Raw genomic sequence first — 25,212 nt, 5'->3', positions numbered from 1 at the left:
CTGGGATGTGTTGATTGTACGTTATTTTGCGGGGTTTGTGTTGTGTTAGGCATAATGATTTAAGATTTTTTTTCTTAGACCATGTCTATCTCGCTAGTTTCTTCTTCTGGCTCAGTGGTATCCTGTGTAAGTTTTTGCGGTTGTTTCCTAGGTCTACCGGATTTTCTCCTGTATTGCTGGGTCGTAATGTACTTCTCTTGGCTGCAGTTGTCTTTAAAATTATTCTCCGTTCTAGTTTTCATAGCTGTTTTGTTTTTTTTTTCTGTTTCGGTGGTGGTGGGGTGTTATCTTCACTCGTGCTGGCTTGTGATTTGGCGGTATTCGTGGGAGTTCTCTCTTCGTCAGCAATTTCCGTAATTCCAGTTGGCTCTGGGGTGTTCTGGATGGGTTGCGGTGTGGCCGACACAACTTCGGTTGTTCTAAAATTCTCTGGGGTTTTATTGCATGTGCATTTGCATTTGCATCCATCAGCACCTAGCGCTGTTGTAGAGGCGTAACTTAATCTCGTTTGGTTTTGTTGTTCATACAACTTTCTGGCATCTCGGTAGGGTATGTTATTACCAATTCGCAGATGAATAATTGCAGTTTCTTTTCTCCACATATCATAGTCAGGACTTGTTGCCTCATGAGGCTTTTGACAATTAACGCATTTCGCTTTTTTGGTGCAATCGTCACCGTGAAAGTTGTCTCCACAATTCACACATGTTTTTTCTGCTTTACAATCTCGTCCAAGATGTCCGTATCGAAGGCATTGGAAGCAGCGCATAGGTCTTGGATAATATGGTCGAGTCGGCACATATAGAAAGCCAACCTTTATTTTATCTGGACGCAAGGCGGTTGAGATAGTTAGAATTAGGGATGAAGTTTTGGTGAGGACACCGTCGATTTTTTTCATGATGCGTTCAACTTTGATAACTTTCTCGCTCTTCATTTCCTCTAAGATTTCTTCGTCCTTCATTTCTAAAAGGCCTCGGCACGTAATTACTGCGCGTATTTAGCGTATCATGTTCTTTCACTACTACGTTTATTCCAGCGATAATGCAGTAACGTTCGAATTCGTTTTATACTGGTGACGTCTCCACAACAGTTTCTGATGGTTTTATCAATCAGAAACGGTGAAATTTTCTCCAGTGTTTGACCGTCATCCGTGCGTTCCAGTACGAGAAAACGTTCATCGTTAGCCTTGGGCAATAAACCCAATGCCGGGAAGTTAGTCTCACCAGGAACGGGATGGTTCGTTCTACCGCCCTGAGGCGGCATCTTCTATTTCTTCGGCAGTCAGTTGAGTTTATTTAGCACGTGTCGTTGTTAGAGAATAATTGATTGTTTCCACTTGTCCTCGCACTGTATATCTCTTTATCTTGCTCAGTATCATCAGTGCACGATAGTGTGCGAGTCGAACTTGTATACAAGTACGATACAAAGTTGTATCTCACTGGTATCACTACTCGGCGATAATCCGATAAACCGATCCGCACTGGTGTGCGTTTATTGTTCGCGAAAACAATGGCCGCTATCTTCAGTAGCTGATGTCGCTAATTCTCGAGATTATTTTCGCGTCTTACCGCCTTAAAACACACTTTTTTCAATTCTCTACACTACCTACAGAAAACTGCGATGAAAACTGACTAAGGACCACTCACACGTGGTGTTTAATGAGAATTCTCAACAGTAAATTCACTTCAACTAGGAGCCCTCGGCATATGCTTCTTGACGATTTGAAACCGATAACTCGAATGTGGTGTGATTGTGAATTTGAATTCAAAAGAGGATTTCGACAAATGATATTTGTATGATTTACATGTCTGTCACAGAAAATCCCAGTTACCAGATTTTGTAAATGCAGCCGGGTCCCATTCTTTTTTCTGCGGCTTTATATTTTTGATGGTATCAAGTTTCAAGGGTTGGTGAAAGTTTACTTTTCCTATTCAAATTCTTCACAACAACTATATCTCCAATCTGCTCCAGATCTGCTTTCCAATCGCGACCCATAGTAACGCTTATTCTCATTGTTTCAAGTAATGTGCGATTTTGTCTTTCAACCAAACCGTTTTGAAACGGTGCGTAAGGTACTGTGGTGTTTATCGCAATTCCGTTAGAATGACAAAATTTTGAAAATGCTTCCAAGGAAAAAGGTTGTCCATTATCACATGCAATTTGTTAAGGATAACCAAATCTAGCGAAAATTTCACGTAATTTGGTAATGGTATTCTTTGCTGTCATTGAAGATACAATTACGAGATTTGAATTTTCCTTCATGATCTCCTCCGTCCTTTAATGCCAGATAAGCGTCAAAATGTTCTCGCCACTTCTGTAATGGACTTCTTCCAAGCACCATTTAGAATATAAGTGAATATAAAACAAGCGGATCATATATCGCATCAACATAAAACGTCAGTGCGATCACCCGCTGCGTCAGCAGAAAAGGGTATTGCTACCGACGTGTACAATAAACTGATCGCTCAGTGCGATTCATTCAAGTACCAACGTTCGTCGTGTCTTCACTGCTAGATGACACTCCCCATTTTACATACCACATGGCGACCGTGCCAAGTGGCCGGAGCCTGGGCCTATTGGCCGGAACAAAAGTGAAACAGAAGTGAAGAATTTAATAAACTAAACGAGTGCAAATAACTGATTTAAACCCAAAAGAAACCTTTACGTTATAAGTTAAATGGGCAGTAACAGTGTATGCATGGGTGATTATGCGAAGCCAGTTTTACGACCTAAGGAAGCTTTTTCCGGATATGTGAATGATCATCGGATATCAACTATCTGTTACGGTTTATCGACGGAAAAGAACAAAAACATTGAGTGTTATAACGAGCGCTAAGTGAGAAGAGACATCTCCAGTCAGGCGGTGAATCGGTAGTGATTTTTTCAACACCATCTGAAATGACCTCAACTTTTGCATCGGTTTATTAGGTGTGTCAAGTGTCGTGTTGGCAGCTGCAGCTTCACTGTCTTAAAGTGAAATAAAAATAAATGTCAGTGCCCGTGCTGCGATGACCAAAGCATTGAAAAACTACCGGATAGCACCGTAGCGACAGCTGCAGAAAGATTGCGTCCGAAAAAGAAGTTTATTCCGAATATCTATTGAGTTTGGAAAATGAAAAGACGCGGTAAGCCGCAGAATTTCCAGCTTCGTGTGTCTGATTTACAACAGCTACTCATTAAATGCGTTTTAATATCCGTTCGTCATAATATATCGGCTCTAAAGTTTAAAGTGAGGGAGTTTCATAAAAAGCTCAGGAAGAAAACGAAGCATTAGTGATTGCAACCGAAAAATCAGCAGCCCCCCAGCCAATCTGCGGCGCATACTTTGCTGCCCTCACCAACTAATCAACACTTCTGATGTACAGTTAATTTCTCGAGCGACACCCAGCATGTACCTACAACAATATGCACACATTTTGCACAGCATTGCAAAACGATAACAATGTACTGCAACGTTGCTGAAACCTCCACAGTGGACCTACCTACTTATTTGATTGATGCAACGGATAAACACCGGACGTCTAGCGAGCTATAAAATAAGTATGATGTTGTAAAATAATACATATTGTTATTACTTTTAGTTACCTACATGGCATCGAGGAAGATTTATTGAACAAATAACGAAACGTAAAAAGGTAATTTCTGTTAACTGGATATAGAGGAAGTTTAGATTTTTCGTTCACTAGTGACGATGATGCAAACAAAGTCATACATTTATATATATATATATATATATATATATATATATATATATATATATATATATATATATATATATATATATATATATATATATATATATTTATATATATTGTGTATATAGACACGATAAAATCTATCGATACTATTTTTGTTGTATCAATTTTTGACAGCGCCAGTTTGTATCGTGTTAAGTTTTAGTTTAATTTTTTTTCATTAAAACAGACCGATATTTCTGTGCAATCAAACAAACAAAAACAATAATCTTATCCGATGCCCATGGTGGAATCGCTGCAAATTGTACGCGCAGTGCGCGCGATTTTTAGGTAAAAAACCTAAATTAATCCACCTAGCGGTCAGACTCAGCCTTTCTCATTCAAACTTATTATTTGTAAAAATAGATTTACATGAATGCTTAAATCCAAAAAGGTATATTCACTCTTTGGGTTCAAAAATATTGATGTTGTAATTAAAGTATAAAATATGAAATTTGACGTAATGTTAGTGCTTCTGAAATAGCGAAATATAAGAAATGACTCTTAATTTCGAACAATTTAATCACGAGCGATACCGGGAACGTTCAAATAGTACGATACCACATTTAAATCATGTTGAGGCCATATATATTGATCAAAGCAGCTATAGTGTTGAATAGTCTTTGAATTTCTTTTCTTTACAAAACTTTTGAACAGTATATAAAATTTTTATTAAGTTTGTTATTTATAAGTTTGAGAGATGACTCGTTCGTATGACACTAGTTATGTTCAAATAAGTCGTGTAATACTTGAGATAATAGATTTTCGTTGTTTCACAAATTAAAACATAACGGTTGCTTAAGTTTGATTACAATCAAATGAAAAGGAAACGTATGGGGGAGCCAAACTTTGAAACCAAGTGTTCAGTCATAATTCATCAGTTAACCCTTAACTATCCCGTTCATTCGATATCAATATTGTTCAAATCTGTTGTGTAGTTTCTAAAATAATGAAGTTTAGTGATTTTCACATTTCGATACGTTACAGACGAAGTTGCATTCCGATTACAGCGAAATTGAACAGGGTGTTATGAGGCAGCTAGACCTTTCGTTTGATACTAATTCTGTGGAAATCGTGTCAACCATCTCTGAGAAAAGTGAGTGAGCCCAAGTAGTCATCAGAATATGTTTCTTTTCATAGCTGGATTTCACATTTTTAAACATAACAGGAAAAGTAATGATCCGTTCGCAAAAAAAATCATTAGGGTCTTATGGGGCAACAAGACTTTCCATATGACACTGACTTTATGAAAATCGGTCCGGCCATCTCTGAGAAACATGAGTGAGATTAAACAGTCTCCAGAACACGTTTCTTTCTGTAATTTCTGAACCATAAGTCCAATCTTCATAAAATTCAAAAGTTGAGGGGTTTTAGGTAGACCGTTCATTTGAAACCAATTTTGTTCAAATCGGTTGTGTAGTTTTTGAGATATTGATGTTTCGTGATTTTTACATTTTGATACATAACCTCTAAACTAGAAATCAGATTACAACAAAATTCAATAGGGTCTTATAGGGCAACTAGATCTTTCATTTGCAATTGATTTCAATGAAATCGATTCAGCCATCTCTGAGAAAATCGAGTGAGATTGGGAGAGCGTTACACACACACATGCAAAAAATGCTCAGCTCGTCGAACTGAGTCGAGTGGTATACGACATTCGGCCCTTTTGAGCACTTTCATACCTTTAGTTTTTGCAGTGATTGCTATACCTTTCTAGGAGAAAGGCAAAAAGTGAAATGATAGAAATGACTTTTAATTCCAACTTAAATCCTGAGCAAGGCCGCAACATTGAAATAGTACAATATTAAATTTAAATGATGTTGAGGCCACATATTTTGATCGTAGCTATAGTTTTAAACAGTCTGCGGGTTTAGTTTCTTTCTATAACTTTCAAACCACATGTTTAAACATTATGAAATTCATTGTTTATGGGTTTGAAAGCCCATTTATTTAAATTCAACTATGTTCATAGCTTCTAAGATATAAGAGCGTTTTTCACATTCTGACGCAGCGCCAAAACTAAAAGTTTGATTACAATGAAATTCAATAGCAACCTAAGCGGCAAAAAGACCCTTCATTTGACACCAAGATAGAAAGAATCGGTCAGACCATCTCTGAGAAAAATGAGTGCGAAAGAAAAGTGCACATATACACGTACACACCCACACACAAACATATACACCTATACATGCATATATGCAGAAAATGCTGGATTCGTCGAACTGAGTTGAGTAGTATATGACATTCGGCCATTTCAATCATTTTTCTACCTTTTGATTAGCCAGCGATCGTTAGGAGAAAGTCATTATGTTTACTTTCATTATGTGATTTCACATTTTTATGAACAACGGACGCAGTTACAATCCGATTGCAATGAAAATCAATAGCAACCTATGGGGCAACTAGACCTTTCATTTGAAACTAATTTTGTGAAAATCGGTTCAGCCATCACTGAGAAAAATGAGTGAGTTTAAACAACCTCAGGATAACTTTTCTTTACATAACTTTTGAACCATATGTTCAATCATAACGAAATTCAAAAGTTAAGGGTTCTGGACACAGCCCAATCATTTGAAACCAGTTTTATTGAAATCGGTTGTGTGGTTTCTGAGATATTGATGTTTCGTGATTTTTACATTTTGATACATAACCTCTAAACTAAAAATCCGATTACAATGAAATTCAATAGCAACCTATGGCGCAACTAGGCCTTTCATTTGCAATTAATTTTATGAAAATCGGTCCAGCCATCTCTGAGAAAAGTGAGTGAGAAAAAAAAGTTGCACATACATACACACACACACATACACACATACATACATACATACAGAAAATGCTCAGTTCGTCGAAAGAAGTCGAGTGGTATATGACATTCGGCCATTGGGACCACTTTTATACCTTCGGTTTTTCCAGTGATTGCTATACCTTTCTAGGAGAAAGGCAAAAAGGTATGCATACATTCATTTCTAGTGAATACGAAAATTGTTTATATAACTACTAATGAAAGAAAATAGTTAGCTACTAAATTAGTACGAGACATAACCCCTAAAAAAAGAGATGAGATAATTTCGTCGGTGAGCAGGTTATGAACTGACACAATTTTTTTATTAATTTTAATAAATGAGGTGAGTGAAGTGAACGTAAAACATACTTTTGATTAATTCACACATTTGAAACAAATTTCTAACAAATGAATAGCTCAATTAGTTTAACTATTTGATATGAGTGCAGTCTTCATTAAATATAGGAACCATTGTTAAACAGGAAAATCTGAGTACACAAGCACTAATGTTATAATAGTCTTGAACATTGTGAGAAAAGTTAAATTGCGAAACGGAAAGTAAAGCGTAATCAGCATTACTCAAACTTTTCTGAATCTTTGAAAATTGTAAAACACACACAAATAACATGGAACGAAACGGATTATTTATTTAGGAGCAACTGTGAAGCAAAGGAAACGATAATACGAAAATAGTAATTGTTTAAAGTTACTGAAAATTGTAGAGAATAGGTTCACCAAAAATATCATATCTAAGGCTTTACGAGGAATGAAAACACAGTGAAAGGATAAATTCTTAGAAGCAAGCAACAAGCATAACTAAAATTATCAAACAATAAATTATTTAAAAGATGAAAAAAAAACAAATAATGAGAAATGCAACACTAACAGTAAACAGCAACAGAAAAAATAACAAAAAAAAAAAAACAGCTTCAATATTTTCAAATTTCGCAAAAAAAAAAACAGATTTATAATTTGGATGTTCTTTTGATGAATCAAGTTTAGTTTTTGGTTTTAGTGACATCATAATATACATTCCACAAATTCAAAATTTAATATATTTTGACAAATGCAATCAGATTCTGATAGGAATATTTCTCTTTCTATCTTAACTGCATGGTTCAGTACCATATATTCTCGTTTAAAAAAAACATGATTTTCTTTTTACTATAAATCGCCTTGTTCTGGTACACAAAGCTGGTCACTTCTGTGTACCTGAATAAAGGAGCAGCTTTCATCTTGAGCCTGACCAGCCTAAGGTGGGAGTAACATTTTAACTTTAACTTGTTTTTATCTCATTTTCACTTACCAAAATTTCCTTCATTCAAAATAATACTTTTCCTCAAACTCCAAAACTAAACTAAACTAAAATACTACGATTAAAAATTGTCGTTATGAGAGCGCGGTGAAAGCCCGCAGCAACAAAAAAAAATATTTATTTATTTTTTAAAGAGCTGGTAGGTGAATAGGCCCAAAATCTCTAGCAGCCTGCCCTGCTATGCGAATAGGCTAAAAATCCATAGCAAGGCATAGAAATTGAGAAAAAATATATTCCTGGGAGCCATGTTATACAATATAGTAGAATAGGGTGGCAGGCCTGCACCCAATCGATAAATAAAATATAAAAAGTAATTGGAAGGAATTTTGCCCCAGATGCCCGAACCAAAATGGTTATCGGATGCCCGGGTGAGTAAGAAGTGGAAGGCACGGACTCTAGCGTCTCGTAGCCATAATAATTTAATTAAAAAAAAAACCGGATGCCTGGCACTTTAAGGACGTCATAGGATTAATTAAAGGTTTAAACTTTAACCCTTTACGATCATTTCTTAATCTCTTATAAATGCATAAAATGTCGAGATTAGCACTTATTTCATAAAAAATAGTTTAAAAAAATTAACTTTCAGGGACATGGAAACTTTTGCGCTGGGAGACTCGAGCTACACCAGAACACACAAAAGACTTTCCCACAGCTTAGCCCCCGCGTTTGCATTGCCCCACCACGCAATTTTCTCATGTATGTGATTGATACTAGGTGAAAAAATCCAATAGAAAAATCTGAAATTTGAGAATAAGCATTGTTGAATAGTCTCCAGTTTTTTCTATATTAACGATATCAGTCAATTTTTTGGTCAAGCTCATATAAAGAATAAATTATTCAATTTTTTGGTGAGCCAACTTGATTCGCGTCAAAGTTGGAACTGACGATCCCCATACTTCCGTTTCGGATGTTATTGGTTTTCTAAGTGTCATTTTTAAGAAAGAACCAATCACAGTTTTATATGTTTGATTACATCAGAACAATGCAAAACAAGTTTGGCTGTACAATTGGACCAGTTTTCCCCGAAGTTTCTATTTCCCACTTTTTGATTTCTTAAATCGTACAAATTGTGGAAAAAAATGACACACAAGACTAGTTTTTCAAATATCAATTGCTTCTTGTGATTCATGTTCATGTTCAGTGCAATATATTTTGGCAGGACTTTTTCACACCTCGGAAACATAACCAGTTCGTTACCTGGCCCGGACAACTCTGTTCCGTTTCGGTTCGAAATAAAATCGGACTATAAAAATTGTAGTCTGACCGGACTACGGACTGGGTATTCCACGCTCTACCAGGTCTGATGGTAAACACTGATCAAACAATGCCTATCGTAAAATTTAGAATTTAGGCTGACGGTTGAATCGCTCCATTTTCAGAGTATTTTTTCGTGAATATATCAGTATCGTTGGTTGACATCGATTTTAAATGTGGCGATTCTCGAAGCTGGATTTCTTGAATGCATTCGTTGCTTCAGAGTAGAACTTTTTAAAACTTTCTTCTGTCCTTAGTTTTTCGATCGCACATGGTCGCACCCTCAAGACATTTGAACATTTGAAGAAAGTAAGTGGAAGATACACAGTTTCGCTAATCAATAGCGGTCTTCACGTCGAGCTCGAATACAAATAACCAGCCGTAATCTGTGTATTACGGTGCCAATGAAAATGGTTTTTTCGAATTTCGTTTAGCGATAGGGCTCAAAAGTTTAGTCTTCTCAAAAAAATCATCAGCTCTACCGCTAAACAAAATTCGAAGGTCAATTTTTCTTATATGTTCCATTGGTCCCAGCTCAAAAATTTTTAAACGCCAGAAAGTCGATTTTTTTTCCAAAAATTTTTTTTTTCGATCAACTACACCAGATCTTGACGTTTCATGAATTTTCAAGGCATTTGGCATAAAAAAATCGATGTGCATTTTTTTCATTAGTCAAAAATTTGAAACATTGATCAATTTGAGGCACGTGTCCCCAAAGTCCGATTTAGCTGAAATTTTGCATAGGACTTTTGACGTAGAATATAATATTGAAAATTGTTGAACATTGTCGAAACGCAAATGTCGACTTTTGATTGGTCGCATGCTACCTTTCCCTGAAAAGGACGACAGAATGGAGTACCTAGTTAGCCGGGAATGCACTCTTCGGGCTATATCAGAGACTGTTTTTCTCCAGCAAATCAGTTTACTAGCAGCAGGCAGCAGCAGCGGACATCAACACCGATGGCAGTAGGCGAAGTGGATCAGCAGTGGGCAACAGCGGCGGGGGTTGTGGTTAGCTGATGTTCCTACCTCTTTCAGTTCGGCTTCCCTACAATCTGAGTTGGACCCCACCAGCGGAATCCAATTCAGATATCGTTGGGTGAATACAACCCGAAACTGAAAGAGACTCGCACCGCAAGGTGGTTTGAGAAGCCACCATCATCCAGCGTATGTATATATAGGGTGTGTGCACATAACGTGTGTGAATATCTGTAGCGTGTGTCCCTAATATATAAGGTACTAGCTGACCCGGAAAACTTCGTTCCGCCTATTTTAGTGTTAATTTAATAATTTTAAGCATTTTAAATTCATTGATTCCTTGCGATTGGATTATATCGTTTAAAAATGATTGGTTTCATCGGAATGACAACATCCTCTACTTTTGGCTTTTGTACATGACCTCTATTCCGGATATATATTGGGTGCATTTCAGTTATTTCCGTTGTTTTCCACAAACTGAAAGTGGTCATCTTCTAATTCAAAATGGAGTCCAGGGTCAATGCTTAGCTTCTCTACATCATTCCGATTACGGACATATCCATATGTAGTAGTATTCGGTTATTTTCGGCTTTTTCCAGAAGGTGCCATTTTTCAATTCAAACTGGTGTCAAAGGTCAATTTATAGCTCCTTCTATCATTCTGGATCCGGTGATACTAATATTGGGTGGTATTTGGTCACTTTGGGCTATTTTTCAGGAACCGCAAGTCGCCATCATGGATTTAAAATTGGCATTTGGAGACAATTTATGGCCCCTGAGCGTCATTCTGGTTTAAGAAACACCCATATTGGGTGTTATTTGGTCATTTTCGGCTGTTTTCCCGAAACCGGATGTCACCATCTTCGATTTCAAAATGGTGTCTGTGGTCGATTCTAGCTCCTGTGTATCATTCTGGTTCCGAAAATACTCATATTGTATGGAAATCGGCCATTTTTGGCAGTTTTTTAGAAACCGGAAGTTGCCATCCTACAATTCATAATGGTGTCTGAGGTCAATTTGTGATTTCAGTGCATCACAGCAATTCCGGAAATACCCATATTGGGTGGTATTTGGTAATTTGCCGCTGTTTTTCAGATATCGGAAGTCGCCATCTTGGATTTCAAAATGGCATTTGGGAACAATTTCCGGCCTCCGTGCGTCAATCTGGTTAAAGAAACGCTCATATTGAGTGGTATTTGGTCATTTTTGGCTGTTTTCCAGATATCGGAAGTCGCCATCTTACAATTCAAAATGTTGTCTGAGGTCGATTTGTGGCTTCAGTGCGTAATAACAATCCCGGAAATACCCATATTGGGTGGTATTTGGTAATTTGCCGCTGTTCTACAGAAACCGGAAGTCGCCATCTTGGATTTCAAAATGGCATTAGGAGACAATTTTTGGCCTCTGAGCGTCAATCTGGTTGAAGAAACACTCATATTGAGTGGTATTTGGTCATTTTCGGCTGTTTTCCAGATACCGGAAGTCGCCTTCTTGCAATTCAAAATGTCTGAGGTTGATTGTTCGATTTGTGGCTTCAGCGCATCATAACAATTCCGGAAATACGCATATTGAGGGATATTTGGTCATTTGCTGCTGTTTTTCGGAAACCGGAAGTCGCCATCTTGGATTTCAAAATGGCATTTGGGAACAATTTTCGGCCTCCGTGCGTCAATCTGATTAAAGGAACGCTCATATTGAGTGGTATTTGATCATCTTCGGCTGTTTTTCAGACACCGGAAGTCGCCATCTTACAATTCAAAATGTTGTCTGAGGTCGATTTGTGGCTTCAGTGCGTCATAACAATTCCGAAAATACCCATATCGGGTGGTATTTGGTCATTTGCCACTGTTCTTCGGAAACCGGAAGTCGCCATCTTGGATTTCAAAATGGCATTTGGGAACAATTTCCGGCCTCCGTGCTCATAGCCGTGAAACGTGCTCATGGCCGTGAAACGCTTATATTGAGTGGTATTTGATCATTTTCGGCTGTTTGGAAAAATTCGCCGAAAAATACATGCTCTGGTGGTAAACTGAGTAAACCGTACATCACAACGGGCACCATCAACAGCGAAATGTACCGCACCGAGTGCCTCCAGAAGCGTCTATTACCCTTTCTGCGGTCCCACGAAGGCGAGGCATTATTTTGGCCGGTCCTGGCATCATGTCATTAAGCGCGATCGATGTTGGATTGCTATAGAGACAATATCGTATTTTTTGTACCAAAAACCACCCCCCAATTTCATAATGAAAGCCAAAGTTCGAAAATCGTCCAAGCTATTTAGGACCGAGTTTGAGTTGAGATAAAAATGGATGAATGTGACTAAAAAGGTCGACTCAACTGTTGCGCAAAAGGTTATGAGGGGTCTTAAGGGAATGGTGCGAGATTTTAGCGATGGAAAGGAAATTGAATAAAGTAATTATGCCGGAACACAATTTATATGTATTAGTTCATTCCCTGAAAGTTACAAGAAAATCCGAATTAAATGAATTTTCGACGAACACTTTTGTCTAGTGCGTTTTTTTCGAGTATACAAGCCTTACTCAGCAGTATTGTGTTCTCTCGGCGATATTCAGTGGAATTCCCGGTTTTTTCCCGGTTCTAAACAATTCCCGGTTCTCCCGGTTGTGTGGCCACCCTGCAATCAGTTGTAGAATTATCTACGCTATCGTACGATGCAGAAAATTGTTATTTGAACTGTTATATCATAGTTGGGGAATGCAATATTTGCCCTTGTCTATAGCCTCTTCGTAGCCACTGCCTAAATTAGGATATCTTAGTGCAACTTGATACAAAAGACAGCCTCGAAACAATTCAATTTCATTCTTATTTCGGATACGGCAGCAAGTGAAACCGCGGTGCCGGCTACAGAGGTAAACGTCATCTGGAGCAAAGAGACTATTAAATTAATTAACCCCAATTGAGTGTATTCCCAAACCTATTCCAAGAAATACATTGACATAAGACAGGCTGTCGTATTCTACGTTACCTCTGCGGTCGTGTCTTATAAACAACCTCTTCAACTATTTCGAGATAACCAAACTTTTGAACCCTACCGTTAAACGATATTCGAAGGTAATTTTTTTCAAACATCTCATTGGCGCCCTGCTGTATATCTTCCATTACTCGTCAATAGTGGTGAGTATTTTTACGGATGGGTATGAATACAAAATAAATATACGAAGCTCTTACTCAGTTAGAGTAAAAATGGCTAAACTTGCGTAAGAAGTTGGTCCTCTGAAACTCAATTACACTATGTAAACCTGCTTATTTGGGTTAGCAAACTCAATAAAATTTGCAGATTTTTTTCCTTCAATAAGAAGGTTTTTAGCAACAAGCTGGCTCGTCACTGTAAGACAAAAATTATAAAGTATATATCCCTGCTTTCTTTTAACTATTCGCACATTAGCAGTTTTTTTTTTTTTGGAATATGAACCCGAAAAACCGGATTTTAGGGAACTAGAAAATTCTTCCGGGACACCACTAACGCTTCTTAAAAAGTAGGAAGGTGGTATTCAAGACACGACCGCATGACGTTGACTACCGTATTCTTAGAAAAAAAAAAATTCCATTGAAGCAAATAGTAGAGGGAATTGCAACGCTTCTTTTACAAAACTTCTGTAACAAAATTTCGAGGCACCAAAAGGTACCAGTTGCCGATTATTCTAGTTTACTGGTTAGTCCGTCCAGAATTCCAGCCATTTTAGTATTTTGCAGTAGCCATTTACTACTAAAGCCACCAGCATAACAGGTGAAACCGGCACAAGATGACCGGTACTATTTTGTCTTTCCTCCTTTCAGCTGCTAACACCTAGCGCTGTCGTGAAATTAACATCAACATAAACATGCATTTTAGCAAGGTTTTTTTCCGCTAACAGCAGCAATTGTAAAACATAAAATTCAACTAACCGCTTCTTTTATAAAACTGCGAGGCACCAAAAGGTGCCAGTTGCCGATTTCTTGTTTACTGGTTTCCGTCCAGAATTCCAGCCATTTTAGTATTTTGCAGTAGCCACCAGCATCACGGGTCAAACCGGCACGAGATGACCAGAACTATTTTGTTTTTCCTTCTTTTAGCTGCTAACACCGAGCGTCCGTATGTATCCGGTACGGTTTAGTAGTGAAACTGATGGGGTGAAATGTTCGAACGATACGTTTTATACCAAGGCTCCGTCAGATAATTAGAAAGAAGGCGGGGCTACATAGATGATGGAATGGTAGAGACAAATGTTTCTTGAAAGCTGCGCCGGCCGCTGTCGTCATATTAACACCAACACAAACATGCATTTTTGCAAGGTTTTTTCCGCTAGCAGCAGCATTTGGTAAAACAGAAAAGTCAATTAGCCGCTTCTGTACCAAAATTTCGAGGCACCAAAAGGTGCCAGTTGCCGATTATAGTTTCCTGGTTAGTCCGTCCAGAATTCCAGCCATTTAAGTGTTTTGCAGTAGCCATTTACTACCAAAGCCACCAGCATAACGGGTGAAACCGGCACGAGATGACCGGTACTATTTTGTATTTCCTCCTTTCAGCTGCTATCACCTAGCGTCCGCATGTCACTGGTGCGGTTTTGGAATCAGAATTATGGGGCGCCGGCCGCTGTCGTAATATTAACACCAACAAAAAAATGCATATTTGCAAGGTTTTTTCCGCTAGTAGCAGCATAAACATCGGAAACAGAAAGTGACAACAACAATAACAACAAAGTCAGATCGATTGTATCCGTTAGTGTCGACTGTGCTTGGGAAGAGAGGTAGTGATTGGCTGTGCGGTATGATTTAGACAATCGATATTAATTACCAATTTTTCAATAGTGTATCTCAAACAATAGTTTGTTTTTGTTACATAAATTTAACCGTAAAAGAATTTCTGATCGATTGATGCCAAAACCTCGAAAACCTGATTATAGATGACTGCAAAATAAGCGCTCAAAACCTGACCACTTTTCTCTGGTTTTCCCTGGTTGAATTACTAGATTTTCAAATTCAGGGGCCTAACTTCGATATAGACGTTAGTCAACGTCAAAAGTGAGCTTCTGACTCTTTTGGTGCTAAAACTATCGAAATAGGAGGAAAACTGCAAAAGTTATAAGAATTTTAATTTGTGAGTACCCGGGTACTCCGTTGGACGCGTAAAGGTACTTTGTTTTGTCGAGCACATAACGGTTTCAAACTGCTTACTCTGCAAAAAAATAACATTTTATTAAATAAAAATTCTCTGCCCCACCACGCAAAACGGAGTAGCTACGGCTCTGCACTCCCAGCTCGAACATTTCTATCATCGATCAAAAAACTGTAACTTTGACCGCTTTGAGGCTCTACTTTCCGAAGTCCGATTGAGCTCAAAATTGGCACTGGCGAAAGAAACAGGCAGATCATTATTTTCGTGCATTTGTGATAAAACTGCCCCGCACGCAAAGTCTGAGGCGTCTGTTGTTTAAATAAATGCTTTCTGAAAGTCTGGATATTGTAATACTCTTGGTGAAATAAGCATATTTTTTAATTTTTCGAACGAGGACTGACATTCCTCGGTCCAAATGAAGTTTAAGTTTTTTCTTAACAATTTATTAAGACAATTACATAGCTTGCGAAATTCGGAATAAAACGTCTGTAATAATTGCACATAGCCACAAAACTTCTAACTTGGTTGGCGTTCTGTGGTTGTGGGTAGTTTTTATTGATTTCAAATTTTGAATCATCGGGTAAAATTCCTTTATCGGTTATCTTATGCCCTAAAAATGTTACTTCTGTTTTGAAAAAATTGCATTTAGACGGATTTAGCTTCAGATTCCGTTTCTTGAAGCATTCGCATACTTTTCTTAAATTTTTGTCGAAAGTCTACGACAAGCCTCCATTTCTTTTCGGAGTTGGTCGATTTTTTGGGTACTAGTAATAATGGTGAGTTGTAATTGGACACAGAAGGCCTCAATCATGTCGTTTCCAAGAAGTTTATCCACTTGACGACAGATTTCATCTTTATGACATTGTGCATTTCGGTAATTTTTTATATATATTGGCGTCTTATTTGCTAGGTTAATTTTCTGTTGGTAAAAATTATTGCATGTTAATAAATCGTCTTGTAAGCTAAATATATCGCTGTAGGGGAACAACAGGCAACACGGACAGGGCGGGCAGGATGGTTCGTTGCTCATTCCTATATAAACCATTGAAATTAACACAAATCATTTATGCAAGTTACATACCAACAGCATTCTGGGAGTTTCGAGATATTATGTAGATTGAAACTATAGTTAGTTATTTCAGAAATAATAAAAATAAGCTCACCCTCAACAGCAAAGCAATGTGATGTAGTTTTTGCCGTGCCGAATTTTAGCTTCTGCTGCGGTAAAACTTCAGAAAAATATAGTTTTCAATGACATTGGAATAATTAAGCATATTTGAAACATGTGGGTGAAGATAGTTTAGTGAAAATATGATTTTTTTGGAAATCACATCGATTCAAAAAATTGTTTGCCTTTTGGGCAAGACGGTCAGTCGTTGTGTTCGCAAAATGGGCAGTCTGAGAAAACGACGATAGCACCATTTAATATTGTTTCTTTCAGCATTCTCAGCACGTGAGATGAGACTTAAAGTCATTAACTCTCATTCGAAATAAAAATCATTATTAGAAACGTTGTTAAAACCTGTAAATATGCTACGTGTAAATGATGTGAATGATTCCATTTGCGCAGCGAATGGTTAGCTTTAAACACGTGCTTTTTTGCGCAGCGCGTCGTCCAGTATAGAAAAAAAAATCTCTAGTCTTTCATAGGGCCGTCTTACCAGCACAGCTGGTCCGTTTCATATGCACGTTGTGAAATAGTGGTTTTCGAGACTGTTTTTATTTTAGTGAAAACTAACATAAAATCACTCTAAAAAGGAAAGGTTTGCATTATTTTATGAAAAGCACTAGTCAATGTCGAATATTATGAATATCGTTGGTTGCAATGTTGTGTTTTGAGCATAATAATGAATGATTTCCTTAGGTGACCGTCTTGCCCGTTGTTCCCCTACTCATTACACAGTTGTTGAATCGAGTGTTTTGCAGACGCTGGTATATCACTTAAGTTTAATTCAGCGTTAAGTTTTTCGATTCGGTCTACGCTTGTATTTTGATTGATATTCACTATATGACAATCATTTAAATTTGAAAATTTAAAGTTTGCATTGCTTATTTGTACGGGATAATCATTAGTATTTATTATTTTAGCATAAGGTGCCGTACTATTTACAATGGCGTGGCACAGAAAACGCCTGGTGCGAGCTCAGAAGAGTTGATTATAGTGTCTCACATTATTATAGATCTGAATACTTCGGATCTAGCTGGGACCCATGAAATTCCATGCAAGTTATTGTGAATTGGGATCTCCAGTCGTTCATTATTGTCATATACAACTAAAATCCATGTATCGTAATTGATTTCGCAACGATATTTAGTCAGAAAATCGCGTCCCAATATACCGTCAGTTGGTATAGGAACGTCGTAGTCGATCAGGTGAAATGCACTATTAATAGCCGCATTTTGTAAATATGTAAGGCAAATAATTGTTCCGCGACATTTAGATTCACCAGATGTTATCCCACGCAGTACGCAAGTATTATTTGGATTCACCGGTACTGCGTGTTTGATGGTGCTTAGCTTTAATAACGAAATATCCGGTCCTGAGTCTACTAGGAACAAGCATGGTCGGTTTGACACACTTATTCTTACGCTAATAAAATTTGCGGCAGCCACATTTATTGTGTATACTGGACTACACGATGTGAGTTTTTTTCTTCAACCACGTGAAAATTTAATAGTAAACCAACTAAACGACTTAACAATGTCTTGTTTGAACTAGAATTATTCATATCTTGTGTCAAGAATTGGTAAATACAACACTTTCAGTTCTAATTAATCTACGTTGGCTACATAACATCTGTTTTCAATTCACTATTTTATATTATACCGTGCATGTCTCACTTCCGTTCTCCGAGTTGATCCGCGGGCTTCGGCGGTGTTCACAAGATGACTACGACAATTTCAAGCTTCGGCGGTATTCACAAGATAACTATGACGAATTCAATCCCTTCGAAACCTTGTCCATTGTTGGCTGCATTTTGAGCATTTTCCGAATAAAACACGAAATCCCAAAAATGTCAAATGTTACCGTTTTGCGATTATGGGCAGTATACACTTCGTGCTTTTGATTTTTGCTCGGTTGGTACCAATGTTCGGTGTACACTTCACACACTTTTTTTTTCGTTAGGTTTTTGGTATAGAGTTGTTGGTATGCACTTGAAACTTTCTCTTTTTGCCTTTCTCCTAGAAAGGTATAGCAATCACTTACAGAACCGGAAGTATAAAAGTGCTCCAAAGTGCCGAATGGCATATATCACTCGACTCAGCTCGACGAGCTGAGCATTTCCTGTATGTGTGTGTGTGTGCAGATTTTTATTCTCACTCACTTTTCTCAGAGATGGCTGGACCGATTTTCATGAAATTTATTGCAAATGAAAGGTCTCGTTGTCCCATAAGACCCTATTAAATTTCATTGTAATCGGATTTTTAGTTTTGAGGTTATGTATCAAAATGTAAAAATCATGAAACATCATTATCCCAAAAACTACACAACCGATTTGAACAAAATTGATTTCAAATGAACGGACTACCTTAAATATTTTTAACTTTTGAATTTCATAAAGATTGAACTTGTGGTTCAAAAGTTATGACAAGAAACGTGTTTCGAAGACTACTTAATCTCACTCATGTTTCTCAGAGATGGCTGGACCGATTTTCATAAAATCAGTGTCAAATGGAAGGTCTAGTTGCCCCATAAGACCCTTTTGACTATTACTTTGCCTGTTATGTTTAAAAATGTGAAATCCAGCTATGAAAAGGAACATATTCCGAAGACTATTTGAACTCACTCACTTTTCTCAGAGATGGCTAACCAGATTTCCACAAAATTAGTGTCAACTCATAAGTCTAGCTGCCTCGTAACACCCTATTGACTTTTACTGTAATCGGACTGTAACTTCGTCTGTAAAGTACCAAATTGTGAAAATCACGAAACTTCAATATCTCAGAAACTACACAACCGATTTGATCAATATTATTATTATATGAGCGGGCTAGTTGACCACGTGGTTTCAAAGTTTGGCTGCCCTATACATTCCCATTTAATAATTATTGCTTGGATTTTCGGCTCATCAGTCTTTAAGCTGAACTAAACGAAGTACTGCCTCTTTTCCTTCAACGTTTCGACAATATATTTTGTCTTTATCAAGAAGTCTACAAAAAACAAAGCAGAGATGTGTTTTCCCTATTTTAAAACCTTTTCCGAATGTCTGGTACTTACTAAAGCTTTTCGTTTTGTTTTCATTTGTAACTTATATAATACATCATTAACTGTGGTCTGTTTGCGTTTATCACATAAAATGGAACTATTTTAAATAATTTTTGTCATTGAATAATCTAGAAAAACTTGTACTCGGAAAAACATTATTTATGGTCACAATTGTTAATCTTCTACTAGTGTGTTGTCGAAAGCTTATCTAGATCAGATTGTCTGAGTGCGCATGATTGTCAGTTTCATGACGTCTATGAATTTTATGTTGTTTATTATTGTTTTTTACTGTGTTAAACACACCTGCATAAATAGAACTTAACCCGTCTGCATCACTTTTCTTGTTAACTGTATTGTTGTTCGTTGCTATGTGGCATATTTCTAGAATCGGTAGTGCTGTTGTGTTTCTGTGTTGGTCGAGTATTTTAACATTGTTAAGATCAAATGTGTGTTGGGTTCTAATACAGTGGTGCAAGAGTGCTGTCTTTTCACTTAGTGTTGCGAATTGTGGATCTGCTATGTCGGTGCCTGTGTCAACAAGTTTCTGCAGTGCATTCAAGTTCGATCTGTGTCCGCTAATTCGTGTTTTTAACTTATTTGTAGTCATGCCAATATATTGTGAACTGCAGTCGTTGCATGAAATACTATAAATAACATTGGTGTGGTCGTCTTTTGCTATTTTATCTTTTGTTTGTGTATAATATTGTTTGGCCATGTTTGTCTTTCGTGTGGCTAACTTAACTGTTTTGTAATCGTTTTTCAGGAACTTACTGATCTTATCGGTGAGATACGGAATGTATGCTATTGACCGGTAAGTGTATTCCAGGTGTTCACTCGGCGATTGGTTGGAACTATGTTGCTCGGTACTCCTACAGTTTCTCTGGTTGATCAGGCGATGTCGCAGTGTCTTAGGGTAGTCGTTCAGCTTCAAATGTTGATCCATTATGTTGACTTTTGCAGACTCCGATAGGCCGGTGGACAACCTGTTCACTCTACTAATAAAATTGATGGCCATGTTTATTTTTTGGTGAGGTGGATGCGCCGAAAAATAGTTTAGAAAACGGCCACTTGCAATCGGTTTTTGGTACCATTCCGTCGATATATGTTGATCATCGTGTCTGACAAGTAGCATGTCAAGGAAAGGTAACCGGATGTTTTCCTCTGTTTCACAGGTAAACTGGATGTTAGGGTTGTAGCTATTAAAAATCTTGAGCACGTAGTCAAGCTGATCGAGTGGAATGGCAGTGACTAAATCGTCGACATATTTTTTTTTGATGAACGGCACTTTGATTTTAAGCTGTTTGAGTACGCAATCAAGCAATACCTCTGTGACAAGCTCCGCTACAATTGGCGATAAAGGGTTGCCCATAGCTGTTCCGAAGACCTGTTGGTGGTACCGTCCATCAAATTTGAAGAAACTAGCGTCGATGCAAAATTCAACCAGCTCCAGAAACAGGTCCAAGCAAATGTTCTTAGCGTTTGGTCTTATTTGGTCCCAGTAACAAATTACGTCATGGCATACTAGTTCCTTTGGAATGCATGTGAACAATGAAACCACATCCAATTAAATCAACGAATATCCAACAGGTAACGTGACAGTGTTGATGAAATCGCAAAACTTGAAGGAATCTTTAATGTTGTATGCACTATCCATGGAATTTTGAATAATTCTTCCTACGAACTTTGAAAGTTCATAGGACGGCGCCGTCATATTAGGTACTACAGGTCTCAAAGGTAAACCAGGTTTGTGCGCTTAAGGTAACCCGTAAATTCTTGGGCATAGTGCGTTCTGCGATTTCAGGTTGGAAGCTGTTTTTTTGTCGATTAGTTTCAGATTATGTAACCGCTCCACCAAAGAATTGTTTTTGCGTTGAAAAGAAGTGGTAGGGTCCCGGGTTAATAATTTATATGTTTTGGTGTCCTCCAACAGTACCATCATCTTCTGTCTATACTCATTGGCGAGCATTAGCACTGTTTTGTTACCTTTATCTGATTGTAAGACCATAACATCAGGATTAGTTTTTAAAAACTGTCTAGTGATTTTTTCAGCTTGTTCGCATGTTCTTGCTAGTGGATCCCACTGTTTGCTATGATTGCCAGCCTGGTACATATAGTTTTGTACGATATTTGTTAACCCGCAGCGGTTGCGATTTTGGGTTTCTATTTGAGGATTCGTTTTCAGAATGCTTTCTATATCGGCAATGAGATGAAAATATGGCGTTTTACTGGGATCAGTTTGCGGCAAGGCAAACTTTGGACCTAGGCTGAGCAAAAATTCAGTTTCAGGTGGTATTTGGACCGCCGTTCCATTATAGATAGCTTTTGTATTACCTTTTGGAAGGTGTTTGTCTATGCCGTCCAAAAGCCTTTGATGCAGACGATCAAACTTTCGTTTTGTAACTATTGTTTGTTTTTGATAATTGTTCTCGTAATACAAACTCTGCTTTTCGAAAAAAGATTCAGTGAAATCTACTGGGACCACTTCTGTAAGTTGTTCAACGGTAGTTTTCATGGTGTTTTCAAGTGTGCGGATTTTGAAGTATGTGTGTTTAATTTTTATATTCAGAAGTGTTTTCTTGAACCTCGACACGCATCGATATAACTTATCAATGAATGGACTGTTCTCTTCAATCAACGGTTTAAACGGTTTAAAGATTCCTTCGAGTTTTGCGATTTCATCAACACTGTCACGTTACCTGTTGGATATTCGTTGATTTCATTGGATGTGGTTTCATTGTTCACATGCATTCCAAAGGAACTAGTATGCCATGACGTAATTTGTTACTGGGACCAAATAAGACCAAACGCTAAGAATATTTGCTTGGACCTGTTTCTGGAGCTGGTTGAATTTTGCATCGACGCTAGTTTCTTCAAATTTGATGGACGGTACCACCAACAGGTCTTCGGAACAGCTATGGGCAACCCTTTATCGCCAATTGTAGCGGAGCTTGTCACAGAGGTATTGCTTGATTGCGTACTCAAACAGCTTAAAATCAAAGTGCCGTTCATCAAAAAAAAATATGTCGACGATTTAGTCACTGCCATTCCACTCGATCAGCTTGACTACGTGCTCAAGATTTTTAATAGCTACAACCCTAACATCCAGTTTACCTGTGAAACAGAGGAAAACATCCGGTTACCTTTCCTTGACATGCTACTTGTCAGACACGATGATCAACATATATCGACGGAATGGTACCAAAAACCGATTGCAAGTGGCCGTTTTCTAAACTATTTTTCGGCGCATCCACCTCACCAAAAAATAAACATGGCCATCAATTTTATTAGTAGAGTGAACAGGTTGTCCACCGGCCTATCGGAGTCTGCAAAAGTCAACATAATGGATCAACATTTGAAGCTGAACGACTACCCTAAGACACTGCGACATCGCCTGATCAATCAGAGAAACTGTAGGAGTACCGAGCAACATAGTTCCAACCAATCGCCGAGTGAACACCTGGAATACACTTACCGGTCAATAGCATACATTCCGTATCTCACCGATAAGATCAGTAAGTTCCTGAAAAACGATTACAAAACAGTTAAGTTAGCCACACGAAAGACAAACATGGCCAAACAATATTATACACAAACAAAAGATAAAATAGCAAAAGACGACCACACCAATGTTATTTATAGTATTTCATGCAACGACTGCAGTTCACAATATATTGGCATGACTACAAATAAGTTAAAAACACGAATTAGCGGACACAGATCGAACTTGAATGCACTGCAGAAACTTGTTGACACAGGCACCGACATAGAAGATCCACAATTCGCAACACTAACAACAGTACAGTTAACAAGAAAAGTGATACAGACGGGTTAAGTTCTATTTATGCAGGTGTGTTTAACACAGTAAAAAACAATAATAAACAACATAAAATTCATAGACGTCATGAAACTGACAATCATGCGCACTCAGACAATCTGATCTAGATAAGCTTTCGACAACACACTAGTAGAAGATTAACAATTGTGACCATAAATAATGTTTTTCCGAGTACAAGTTTTTCTAGATTATTCAATGACAAAAATTATTTAAAATAGTTCCATTTTATGTGATAAACGCAAACAGACCAAAGTTAATTATGTATTATATAAGTTACAAATGAAAACAAAACGAAAAGCTTTAGTAAGTACCAGACATTCGGAAAAGGTTTTAAAATAGGGAAAACACATCTCTGCTTTGTTTTTTGTAGACTTCTTGATAAAGACAAAATATATTGTCGAAACGTTGAAGGAAAAGAGGCAGTACTTCGTTTAGTTCAGCTTAAAGACTGATGAGCCGAAAATCCAAGCAATAATAGATACACGTCACAGTCGATAGCATTCACATTACATTCCCATTTAATTTGATTATAATTGAACTTAAGCCACCGTTATGTATTAAATTGTTAATAAAACAACGAAAGTCTATTATTTCAAAGATTATATATATTTGAACATAACTAGTGTCATACGAACAAGTCATCTCTCAAACTTACAAATAACAAACTTCATAACAATTTGATATGTGGCTCAAAAGTTATGGAAAGGAAAGAAATTCAAAGGCTATTTAAAACTATACCTGCTTTGGTTGATATATGTGGTCTCAACATAATTTAAATGTGGTTTTGTACTATTTGAACGTTCCAAATTCATTGATTCCTTGCGATGTGTTTAAAGCTGCAAATGCACGACAAAACGGCCATAGGATATGATCAAAGTCAAAAGACAAATCGTTTGAAATGATTGGTTTTATCGAAATGACAACATCCTCGACTTTTGGCTTCTGTACATCGCCCTAATTCGGAATATATTCATGTTGGGTGGTATTCGGTCATTTTCAGCAAATTTTCTGGCATCAATCTGACACCGGAAATACTCATATTGGGAGGTATTTAGTTATTTTGGTTGTTTTCCAGAAACTAACAGTGGTCGTCTTTAAATTCAAAATGGTGTCCAGGGTCAATGTTTGGTTTCTATGCATCATCTCGATTACGGAAATATCCATGCTGAGTATTATTTGGTCATTTTCGACTGTTTCCTATATGTTGCCATTTAGCGATTCAAAATGGTGCTTGAGGTCAATTGTAAGCTCATTGCATCATTCTGGTTCCAGAGATACTAATATTGGATGGTATTTGGTTATTTTAGCCTGTTTTTCACAAACCGGAAGTCGCCATCTTGGATTTCAAAAAGGTATTTAAAATAATTTCTGGCCTCTGAACGTCATTCTGGTTGAAGAAACACCCATATTGGGTTTAATTCGATCATTTTCGGCTGTTTCCCAGGAACCGGAAGTCGCCAACCTAGAATCCAAAATGGGGTCTGTGGTCGATTTCAGCTGCTGTGTATCATTCTAGATCCGGAGATACTCATGTTGGACGGAAATCGGCCAGTTTTGGCTGTTTTCCAGAAACCACAAGTTGCCATCCTACAATTCATAATGGTGTCTGAAGTCGATTTGTGGCTCCAGTGCATCATTACGATTCCGAAAATACCCATATTGGGTGGTATTTGGTCGTTTGCCGCCGTTTTCCTGTAACCGGAAGTCGCCATCTTAGATTTTAAAATGGTATCTGTGGTTGAATTTAGCTCCTGTGTATCTTTCTTTATCCGGATATTATTATATTGGGTGGAAATCGTCCATTTTTGGCTGTTTTCCAGAAACCGGAAGTTGTCATCTTACAATCCAAAATGTTGCCTGAGGTCGATTCTGGAACATATTTGTAACCACTAAAAACATTCACCTGCCAAATAAGGTTCCATTTAGTTGATTAGTTCGCGAGATGTGCAGAAATTTGTGCAGAAACATGTGCTTCCAGAAGAGGGAAGGGCG

At 37.6% G+C, this 25,212-nt stretch overlaps 2 protein-coding genes across 2 annotated transcripts in view; one reads left to right on the top strand and one right to left on the bottom strand.

Moving 5' to 3' along the window:
- Positions 1 to 238: 238 nt before the first annotated feature.
- On the bottom strand, positions 239 to 958 carry LOC129720157 (uncharacterized). The gene has a single exon (XM_055671592.1). It carries the CDS (start codon positions 956 to 958, stop codon positions 239 to 241), a length of 720 nt encoding a protein of 239 aa, XP_055527567.1.
- A 1,525-nt stretch (positions 959 to 2,483) lies between these two features.
- The window catches only part of LOC129726187 (pickpocket protein 11-like), a 492,216-nt gene continuing 469,487 nt past the window's right edge, over positions 2,484 to 25,212 (top strand). Inside the window, exon 1 of the mRNA XM_055682897.1 lies at positions 2,484 to 3,632. The gene's annotated coding sequence lies outside the window, so the exon portion shown is untranslated. The remainder of the gene's footprint in view (positions 3,633 to 25,212) is intronic.

The sequence above is a fragment of the Wyeomyia smithii genome, chromosome 2 (genome assembly GCF_029784165.1).
Source record: "Wyeomyia smithii strain HCP4-BCI-WySm-NY-G18 chromosome 2, ASM2978416v1, whole genome shotgun sequence".
NCBI classification, from domain to species: Eukaryota; Metazoa; Arthropoda; class Insecta; order Diptera; family Culicidae; genus Wyeomyia; species Wyeomyia smithii.
Note: the sequence above shows the minus strand (reverse complement) of the source record. Positions and strands in the feature narration are given on the sequence as shown.

Excerpts from the sequence above, each read along its gene's own strand:
- LOC129720157 (XM_055671592.1), bottom strand. The coding sequence starts at position 958 with ATGAAGGACGAAGAAATCTTAGAGGAAATGAAGAGCGAGAAAGTTATC.